General features: G+C 37.2%; 2 protein-coding genes across 5 annotated transcripts in view; both read left to right on the top strand.

Moving 5' to 3' along the window:
* LOC110018903 (putative pentatricopeptide repeat-containing protein At1g03510) overlaps nucleotides 1-9,119 on the top strand; it is a 27,309-nt gene extending 18,190 nt beyond the window's left edge. The window contains exon 3 of one of the 3 annotated variants that reach the window (XM_020716378.1): nucleotides 9,085-9,119. The gene's annotated coding sequence lies outside the window, so the exon portion shown is untranslated. Of the gene's footprint in view, nucleotides 1-1,090; nucleotides 1,113-6,676; nucleotides 6,983-9,084 lie in introns of those variants that run through there. The other 2 variants (XM_020716380.1, XM_020716382.1) reach the window with 2 other exon arrangements.
* A 127-nt stretch (nucleotides 9,120-9,246) lies between these two features.
* LOC110018904 (probable magnesium transporter NIPA1) overlaps nucleotides 9,247-11,225 on the top strand; it is a 12,840-nt gene continuing 10,861 nt past the window's right edge. Inside the window, exons 1-3 of one of the 2 annotated variants that reach the window (XM_020716384.1) lie at nucleotides 9,247-9,389; nucleotides 9,472-9,647; nucleotides 9,768-9,824. In XM_020716384.1, coding sequence (XP_020572043.1) covers nucleotides 9,521-9,647; nucleotides 9,768-9,824 — 184 coding nt within the window. In that variant the 5' untranslated portion in view covers nucleotides 9,247-9,389; nucleotides 9,472-9,520. Of the gene's footprint in view, nucleotides 9,648-9,767; nucleotides 9,825-11,225 lie in introns of both variants that reach the window. The other variant, XM_020716383.1, reaches the window with a different exon arrangement.

The following is an 11,225-nucleotide window of genomic DNA, read 5'->3' as shown; positions in this document are numbered from 1 at the left end:
AAAAGGAATATTATATGAAACATAAAAGACAAGAGGTCTTATGTCAACAACATTGGAAAAATCAAATATGACCAAACTGATTGTTCCCTGTGATTTTCTTTTTGGACTAGTTTCTAGTTTTAATAAAAATGATGGGAAGCATGCATAAAGCTAAGAATTCTGGATTTCGCAATTGGACATGTTGGGGAAGTTCAAATTAGGCTTCATAAAGTGTGGCTCATCATCATAAAGTGTGGCTCATAAAAAAAGTGGCTTTTGATGGCCTATATTTGAAAAAAGGTTAGGTAGGTGTACATAATTTAAAAATTGGGGCAATTACATTCAGATCGCCCCAAACTTCATATTTACAAATTAACCTTCCTTTCTTTTCTTCAAATTCTCACTCAAATATCAAAATTCATGGTGAAATCCCAACCCATATTTTTCATTTTTATCAAATTCTTGATAGTTTTTTTTAGCTATTTATTTGGTTATTGCGGCATGCGTAAATATAAGAGTTTGATTGTTCAAAACAATCAACTGAGTGATTGATTTATAAATATCAATGTTTGAGGTGATCTATATGTGTTTATCTCTTAAAAATTTTACATTTACATTCAGTTTTATACACACACATACAATGAATACTTCATCTTTTCTAAATTCTATGATTATTTTTTTGCTCTCCTCTCTCATTTTGAACTTTAACTCCATTATATATAGCATCCATTGTTAGCAATCAATGGATTATCTCAATGCCGTCAATGATGCTGTATATAAAATATCATTAATGTTTGTTCTTTACACCCAATATATTCTTTTACTACTGTGGAATCCTAGCTTGTCTTTTGTGAATCATGCCCCGAGAGTTAGAGCAGAGTGAATGAAAGAAGTACGCGAGTAGAATAAGTCTAGAATTTTTTATAGGGAGAATCGAGGGAGATATTTCCTTTATTCGTATTTTTGTCTAGTACTTATAGAGACATGTTCTGTACAATTATATAAATGAGTGAACAATTATGAAAACCATTCTTAATGTCATTAAGACTCTAATTGATTGTATAGATTTTATATCATATTTGTATTAAAATTTGAACTTCAATATTGGCAGTAATTGGCTGGCCGACTGACTTGAAGTCAACTAACTGAGGCCACCATCGGAGCGACATCTACGCCCTCTGAAGTATGCGTTGGTCGATCGAGGTGTTCAACTGCATGGTGATCTTGTTTGATGTCTTTTGACATGATCGACCAGAGCGATCGGTTGCGAGGTGATCGTTCGATCATGATGCAGGGTTGTTCGTTTGAACTTGATCAGTCGGCTTTTTTTCGTTGAGTGAGTCATGACTCATTGTTTATTCGACTCTAGTTTTATTGGGCTCGTGTCTCGCATGCCTGGTTGGTTCACCGCATCGGTTGGATCTCTAATTCTTGCAAGGTCTTAGGCAGATCTTGTCGCAGCCTATGTCGGATATGCGACGATACTAACCGTCAGATGATTTCTGAGTCACTTTCGACGGGTCTAGCCGCTACCGAACGGGAAACCATCTCTAGAGCTTGAACCTATTCTGGGTTTGGAGATGCGACTTCATGCTCAGTCTTAAACATTTGGTTGATTGCTTACCACTGAGGAGACTCTTTAATCTTGGCCGTTCGTTCTCTTTGAGATTCATGCTGATATTTTTTGTGTATTCTACTACCAATCACTATTATTATGTGCAAGAAGATTTGTGGTGATAAAATAAGAGATTTACGTCTTAGTGTTATATGAAGATCCATCACATGCACACACATTAAAAAGATTTGAAAACAAAGACATCGAAATTTTTACATGGAAAAATCATATAGGAAAAAATTACGGAGCTTGATCAATTGAAATTATCTTACTCGTATATGTTATATGTTACAAATAACATCCTTTATTGCATTTAGTTGGTGGAGGCATTGATATATTATAATAGCCATGACTTGTGTAAAGTGAACTCCATGATGTAAACTAGAGAAACTTGGACGACTCAGAGTCGCATTCAAGTGATTGCTTGAGGAATGTGTTAGCGCTGGAGACTGATAGGAACCGCTCCCGCTTCCGCCACCCGGTTGCCGATTGTGATTCGTCGCGACCGCTCCCTCTCTTTCGATTGCAAGAGTCGCGTCCCAGCTCCCGAGAACCGTTCCCGCTTTCCATGCTTTGCAAAACGCCGCCGCCTCCTGTCTCTCATTTAAGTTGCGAATAGAAGTGAAGAGTTTCTAAGTCACGGTTGGTGTTCTTCTTTGTCAAGGAAGGAAAGTGCAAGCAGTAGTTCCTTGCGGTGAAGGAAAAAGAAAAGAAGAAGAAGAAGATTATTCTCCCTTGACTTCTTCTTGGTGGCTTGTGCCTGAAGAGAAATTGAGTTTATATCTCTTATAATTTTATCTTCTTCGGTCTATATCAGTGTAGAGCTTTTTCGGTGTATTTCGGTGTAGAGAGAGAAAAACAGAGAGAGAAGAAAAGAGAGCAACGAAGTGAGAGATTCCTCTTGTAAGTCGAGGTGATCGACTGGTGTAAATTTCTCTGCAACTCCGTGGACGCATGCAATTTGCCGAACCACGTAAATCTATGTGTTCCGCTGTGTTACTGTTTTATGGTGTGATTTTTTCTCGTTCTGTTTTTCGCTTCGTTGTCAATTGTTCTCTTGTTTACACACACACACACACACACACCCACACACACCCACACACACCACAATAACTTGTATTTCTTGTATATCCCAACAACTGATATCAGAGCTTTTTTCGGATCTGAGGACGACGATGACTGTACACACACACACCACAATAACGGGTATTTCTTGTATATCTCAACAACTGATATCAGAGCTTTTTTCGGATCTGAGGACGACGATGACTGCAGATGAAGTGAATGTTTCATGGATCGAGAAATTTGATGACACAAATTTTGGTTATTGGAGAATGCAGATAGAGAATTACCTTTATTGGAAGAAACATCATCTTCCGTTATTGGGGAAAAAATCTGAAAGGATGGATGAGGCTGAATGAAATTTGTTAGATCGACAAATTCTAGGGGTTATTCGATTGACCCTATTGAGATTCGTTGCACACAAGGTCGTCAAGAAAAAGACGACTGTAGATCTCATGGTAGCCTTATCAGGTATGTATGAAAAGTCATCGATGAATAACAGCGTGTACTTGATTAAGAAAGTTATTCAACTTGAAGATAGTGGAAGGTGTTTCTGTTGCTCAATACCTGAATGATTTCAATACTATCACATACTATCACAAATCAATTGCATTGCCGTCTGTTGAAATTTATTTTGATGATGAGATACATGCATGGATGCATCATTGCCAAATAATTGGGAAGCAAAATAATGGGGAAGCCATGAGGATGACAGTTAGGAGTTTTGCAGGTAAATCTAAACTAATGTGATGATATTCGTGATTTGATTCTGGCTGAGGAGGTTCGCAAGAAAGATTCTGGTGAGATCTCAGGTACGAGTTTGACATTGAATGTTGATTTTAGAGGGAGATGACAAGACAATAACTCAAATAAAGGGATATCAAAATCAAAGTCTGGTCAGCAGATCTGCTGTAATTGTGGCAAGGCTGGTCACATAAAGAGGAACTGCACGAATCCCAAAAAGATGGAGAATGATAACACAAGTGTGGTATCTGAAGAAGTGCATGATGCACTATTGCTGACAGTTCATAGTCCTATTAATGATGGAAGCGAAGAGGAGAATGAGTCTGAGGCACCCATTCCTATTGTTCCACAAACAGATGGTGAAAAACCACAGAGCTATGAAGAAATCTTACAAGATGAAAGTTCGAGCAAGTGAGAGCTGGCTGAACTTTCACCAGGGAAAAAAGGCATTACACAACAAGTGAGTGTACCAGGTGAAGGCTGAGCATGATGTCAGTAAGAGGTACAAGGCTAGACATGTTGAAAAAGACTTTCAACAGAGACAGGATATTGCCCATGCAGTCAGGATATTGCCCAGAGACAAGAGTAATCCAGGAAATAGCTTGGAGGTGCAAAGCTATGTTGACCCTGCTGATATGTTGACTGAGGGTGTTACTCTTGAGAAATTGAACTGAGGGTGTTACTCTTGAGAAATACTCTTGAGAAATTGAAGTTGTGCGTAGCTTCAGTTGGTCTTCTGGAGTGAAGACAAGGGCTTTGAGTTGCAATGGTGGAGGATTCATGGTGGAGGATTCATGTTTGAAGAAAAGGGCGACAACGCCAATGGAGGATATCAGTTTGAGGAAGGAGATGTTGTAGCTTGTGTATCAGTCTCCAAGTGGGAGATTGTTAGTGCTGGAGCCCGATAGGAACCACTCCCGCTAGGTCGCTTCCCGCTTTCGCCTCCCTGTTGCCGATCACGATTCGTCGCGACCGCTCCCTCTCTTCCGTGTACAAGAGTCGATCAGGATTCGTCACGACCGCTCCTTCTCTTCTGATCGCAAGAGTCGCGTCCTAGCTCCCGCTAACCTTTCCCGCCTTCCCTATTTCACGAAATGACGTCACCTCCCATCTCTCCTTTAAGTTGCTAATAGAAGAGAAGAAAATTTCTAAGTCACGGTTGATGTTCTTCTTCGGGAAGGAAGGAAAGTGCAAACAGTAGTTCCTTGCGGTGAAGGAAGAAGAAAGAAGAAGAAGAAGATTGTTCTCCCTTAATTTCTTGGTGACTTATGGCTGAAGAGAAATTGAGTTTATTTCTCTTATAATTTTATCTTCTTCGGTATAGCGCGGTATATCTCGGTGTAGAGAGAGAATGTATCTCACAGTATAGAGAGAGAAGAACAAAGAGAGAAGAAGAGAGATCAACGAAGTGAGAGATTCCTCTTGTAAGTCGAGGTGATCGACTGGTGTAAATTCCTCAAGTAGTAAAATCTTTTGCGACTCCGTGGAGTAGGCAATTTGCCGAACCACGTAAATCTGTGTGTTCTGTTGTGTTATTGTTTTCTGGTGTGAATTTTTCTTATTCTATTTCTCGTTTTGTCGTTCTTGATAAAATGAATCTAAGAGACAAAAAAGTTTAGTGTCATCTTGGTGTGGATGACATGTTTTTACTATATTACGAATCATATGCGTTGATGTTATAGACGATAACAGGCGATGAGGTCATAGGGTGTTGACATTGGCATCAATGAATGTCGGAGGGTAGCAAATCATAGTTTAAGTGATGATATTCAAAAGACTATAAATGAGTGAATGTAGTCGAATGATTGTAGTTAGGTGATGAAGGTCGCATAATTGTAGTCAGCCGATAGATGTCACAGAGCCTTAATTTGACGACAAAGGTCAAGGCGTTGTTATCAAGTTATTGTATTTTGGTGTTGAAGGTTTGTTATCCTCGAACAATAGAAGTTGAGGGACTGTAGTCTAATGATGAATGTCAGAAAGTTATATATGGGCGATTCTTGCTAAATGTTAGATGCCAGAAAGCAATAATGGGTGATAGAAATTGATGGACCATAACTCATAAACGAGGAGGTTAGGAAGTTGCATATTGGTGAACATTATCAAACAACTATAGTTGGGTGACAGAGGTTAATATATCTTATGTGGTTGAGGCTTCAACAATAACGGTTGGATGGTAGTTGTTTAATGACGAAAGATCATAAGCAGCAATGGTTTTGCAGTGATGGCCGTATGTTGAAAATTCGATGGCAGTAATCAAATGATGACATTTTTAATTGTTGTGACTAAGTAATGGTGCAAGGATGGTGGTCTGACAATGGATACAACATAAATAATTTAACGACAACAATGGCAATCTACGATGTTAGTTGCCCATTTGTGGTTAGCGGGCAACTATGGTCAGGCAATAACCTAACTATTTTGGTGGTTCGACAATGGCTATGGTGGTTTAACAATGATTGGGGTATGATGGTTAGATGTTTGGTGGAGGTGGATTAGTGGAGCTCATGAATCCTCCGAGCATCATAGCTCTCATTAAGATGCTATTCTCGAACTCTAAGGTCCCACCCCAATTCATAAATACATGTTACATTGGACGACTTAGAGTTATTCTTTTAATCACATGATATTTTTAGTGTTTGAGTATCTTAATATGTCAATATTTAGTAATATTGTAAATATTGAATTCTTCTCATTAAGATGCTCATTCTGACTATAAAATTGTCAAATTTGAAGATCACTTTTGTCAACTAATTAAAGTACCAAAATTTCCTCGTATATTTCATGTGCATGTTTTGATCCCACTTGGACTCCAATCTAAGCTTCTCGTATGTTTCGTCCGTCCCGTCTAGATGTTCAATTTAATTATAAATTTGTTAAAGCCTCATTGTAAATAATATTTGATTTGATGGTGAAATCTTCTAGTCCTAACATTAAAATTTGTGCATGAACAAGATAAATTTTTTTTACTACTTATCAACAACTATCATAGGACACGTGTCATGCATAAATCACAATATAACCAAGCAAAATATAAGATCCACATGCCCCATCAATGCCAAAAAAATTAAAATCTTATCCTAACATTAAAATTTGTGCATGAACAAGATAAATATTTTTTTTTACTACTTATCAACATGCCCCATCAATGCCAAAAAAATTAAAATCTTAACATTAACCAAAAAATGTTTCTGCCCTTTCTTCAATTTCGGCTATTAAAACATATATAATAATGTTTAATGTTAAATTTATATTATGTAATGATCTTTTATTTAGGTATTTGGAAATCTCCATGACGTGTAAGCGGAGGGCACTAGATTCCCTTGTTTCAGAAGATCTGATTACCGGCTGGAGGCGACTCGAGCTGGTCAAATAGTGAATTGACACGTGGTCAACCCTTCATATCGACGTGTCCCATTTTGATTGGTCGTCTTCGGCCTGCTATTTTGAAAACCTAACACTCACGTCAATTAAGCTTTCGGTTAAATAAGCCTTCAAGAAATTACATTTTCCTCGTGCTGTTTAAAAAATGAAAATAAATTTACAAACATGCCCCCCCCACAATTTTTAAGTATTGACATATCTAACACCCAAAGCTTGATATTTAAATTTTTGAAACCATAATGTCATAAATTTAATTACACATGAAAATAAATGTATTGTGATATTAAAGATTTGAGTGATACATATATATGAGATTTTGGATTAGATTTGTAAAAATGAAAGAATTATGTGGTATTGTAAAAGGTCTCAAAAAGGAAAATAATAAATATTTAAATCTTAATAAAATTTGCACCCCATTTAAAATCAAGTTGACTCAATCTCGATTTGTTTCCAGTTGATTTTAAATACTATATACGAAGCTACTTTCTATCTATCTTGATATTTAGGCAAATGACAAGGACTCTCATCACGGGGGGAAAATATTTGCGTACGTAAGATGTACGCAACGCTGCTTACGTCGGGAGTTATTCAGAGGTTACAGATGAGTTATATCCACTTTATACCCTCCTGCAACCTCTCTGTAACTTACCTGTAACAATCAGAATTACAGAAGTGTGTAACTTATTTATAGGTTACAGATATATTACAGGTAGGTTACAAGGAGATTAAATTAGGTTACAGATATATTACAGGTAGGTTACAAGGAGGTTAAATGGGGTATAACATGGATATAACCCCCTTATACCCTCTGAATAATCTCCCGACGTACGCAGCTCTGCGCACGTCTTACGTACGTAAATATTTTCCCATTATGAGGCTTAACGCATGAAAAAAACAGTATTTGATCCTCAACTAAATGCCGATTTCTTTATTAATATATATATATTAAGTGAAGACAAAATAAAATGAACAAAATAACTCCCTTGTGGTCTTCTCTTATAAACATTTTCATGCAACTCTCTCTCTTAAGAAAAGAATATGTCAGAAAAGTGCAGAGAGATGAAACAATTTAGCTCTCCAAATAAAGACCATTTCAGTACGGAAATAACAATCATAAATTATCAATTACAGTGAGTCAGACAAAAACGATAGTTTGACTTAGAATAGCCATCGATTCAACGCCAGCTGTATTTCCCACGCGGACACCACCCGTGTTATGCGGTCCCTCTCTCAATCGTGAGCCTTTGCTTTCGCCGACTAAATTACTCTGAATCACATGTACATTGGAAATACAATTTTTTCATAATATTTATGCAAAGATTATTATAGTTCGTGGCATATATGTAAAAAAAAAAAATGAAACTTATGGGTTAGTTATATAAATACATAGGAGCTGAGTGACATGTAAGTAAGGTTCTGTTTGATCTAGAATAATCTACTGATAAGTTAGGTGCGGTGACAATTACAAATTTTTATTTTTTTGGAAAACCCAGACCGTTACCAATAAGCTCCCATCGCACCTAGATATGTGTACCGCACCTAGATATGTGTGATGTGAAAACACTGTTTTCTGCGTTTTGAAAACGCATAAGATGCCAAAACACAGTTTACTCAAACAGGCTAGACGCGTTTTCAAAATGCCACCACACCAAATAAGCTGCCCCAAACGGGCTCTAAATCTTCTTAAAAAGTAATGTGTTATATAAGTAAGAAATTATAAATGCCTTGTAAGTGAGATCTCTCTTAGACGTTGGATATGTAAATGTAAATATGGCAAGTGATATATATTGCAAGCAATACCCCTGAATTTCCTACAAAGATTCAAATGAGACAAATATATATGTATTTGGATTCTTATAATTTCAATATATTAACAAATTAAATAATTAAGGGACTATTTTGGAAAAAAAATATTACATCAGAAGTCCTAATGCAAATGACCCCAATCATTGTGTGTCACGTGTACACTCCGGCCTCATTGTATATTAAATTATTTATTTATTTTTTACTGAGAGGGCCCGATTGTACACGTGTCAGACAATGATTGGAGTCCTGATGCAGTTTTTGCACGAGAACTTTTTGATTCTTTTTTGTTTTTTGAGTTTTATTTCTAAAATTAATTTATTTAGTTTATATTTTTTATAGTAATGGCACAAAATCACAACATAATTTTTAGTGCTATTGCCTAAGTAAATTATTTTATTTAAAAAACTGCAGCCGGTTGTCGAATGAATTTCGTACCTGTTTCGGCGCTCCGACCCCCAATTTTAAAAGTTCAACCCATTATAATGTATCTGCAGAGCACGTTAGCCAGATGCCAAATGTCGACCGCAACGAGCCCTCCATTCCGCTCTCAACAAAATCATCCGGTCGTAAGCGCGGAATCACGATAATAAAGTTGATGCGAAGGTGCATGATAACAGCCATCTGGTAATGGAGCCGGTATCTCACAGGACATTCATCTTATAAAAAGTTTCGACGGAAATGGTATCTCGAAGCGCGCTTTCTCCTTCTCCTCCAGTTTTCGACTCGATCGCTGTGCGAACGAGTACATATTTTCCGGCGATCTCGCCGGAGAAAGGGATCGGTTGCTGTTTTGGTATTGGTGAGAAGAAAGTTGCTGAGTTTGGGAGAGAGGAAGAAGACGGTTTTCTGATTTCAGACTCGTTTAAGTTTCCGTATTACAGGGATTGTTTCGCAGGGAGGATTAGGGTTTAGGTGCAGCGATTTTCGTTCATGGGGATGTCAGCGGACAACTGCCGAGGCTTTGCGCTTGCCCTGTCCTCCAGTTTTTTTATCGGTACTAGTTTTATTGTGAAGAAGAAGGGACTTAAGAGAGCCGGCACTTTTGGAGTAAGAGCAGGTGGGTTAATTTTGTTGAAATGGAGTCATTCTATGTTGTTATTATTGTTTTTGGGTTTGGTCATCTAAGTTGAGTTGCTATTGACGGCATTTTGTTGTTGTTTTTTTTTCTCTGATTCAGCTTCGGGAGGCTTCTCATACTTGCAGGAGCCATTGTGGTGGGTTGGAATGATTACAAGTAAGTAAATTAAGAAACGCTCCTCCAAGCAAGCTATTGCTCGACCTTTTCAGGAAAAGAAAATATTTATAATACAACTTATAAAAGAAATTGATTTGCCTCAATGAACCATCATTTCGCTGGCAAGTTTTTTATGTTCTAAAAATTTACTTTTTCGGGCATATATGTGACATCGCTATATTCAGACTTTTGGTATTGTTGGTGTCAATGCCATTTTCAAGTTCTGCTTTTGTGGATGAGGGATTGATTGATCTCCAAGCGTCACAGTATGAATTTAAAATATAATGGTTACATAGACTATCAAAGGCGTGGTGAGCTAATAACCCACCTGTAATCAAAAGACAAACGGCTCGTATTCATGACATGTTTATAGCTAACATCGAATTGAAGACATATCGAGAGAAAGGGATATTCATGAAAAACGGAAACTTGGATAGGTAAAAGATAATCTGATTAGAAATTATGAATGGTGATTTGCATAATTCAAAGTTAACACATAAGATTGCATGTAATATATGATAGAAACGAATGAAGGGGAAAGGTTCGTAAAGCTGCTGAATAAGGCCAATTAATGATGATGATATATAGCATAATCCATCATTTACTTTATGGGAAATTTACATGCGTAGCACACAATTTTTTTGTATTTACATATCTCACACCTAAGCTTTCATATTTACATATATATAGCACTTTGTTGCTTTAAACCCATGCATGAAAAAGTTTATTTCACTTTTAAAACGCGGTAGTAATATATTTTGATGTGCTTTTAAATATTAGAGTGCTATGTGAATAAATATGAAAGTTTAGGTGTGAGATATGTAAATACATAAGAATTGTGTGCTATATATGTAAATGCGCCTTGCTTTATATAACATTAGTATTTCCTACAATCGTAAAATTCAACCTTATATGTAAATGCGCCTTGGAACACTGCCGTTGTCGGTCCCAAGCCCCGGATGAGAAAAGTGGAGGGTTGCGTTAGGTAGTCGACAGCCAGCGTAAAACTTGTCGAAAAAAATCATCACATGAATCCTTTTGATCATTGTGTAAGTGCTAGGGCGTCCCCTGGAAGCGACGCGCTGTGTAGCCTGAATACAGTGAAAAGTGTGCAAGGGCCGCTACACCGGCGCCCGTGTGTAGTGTTAAATAAGCAAGGGTTCCCACATTACGGGCGAATGCGGGTAAAGAAGTTAGTCCATGAAACTAATGAAACTAATATTAGGATAGGATCTTGGAATATAGGCACTCTCAATGGTAAATTAATGGAATTAGTTGATATTATGATTCATAGAAAAATTAATATCTTATGTATTCAAGAAACTAAGTGGGTGGGAGAAAAGGCTAAGGAGATTGATAATTTAGGTTTTAAACTTTGGTATTCTGGTAAGAGTCGCACTA

This window comes from Phalaenopsis equestris, unplaced genomic scaffold (assembly GCF_001263595.1).
Source record: "Phalaenopsis equestris unplaced genomic scaffold, ASM126359v1 Scaffold000036, whole genome shotgun sequence".
Classification (NCBI taxonomy): domain Eukaryota; kingdom Viridiplantae; phylum Streptophyta; class Magnoliopsida; order Asparagales; family Orchidaceae; genus Phalaenopsis; species Phalaenopsis equestris.
Note: the sequence above shows the minus strand (reverse complement) of the source record. Positions and strands in the feature narration are given on the sequence as shown.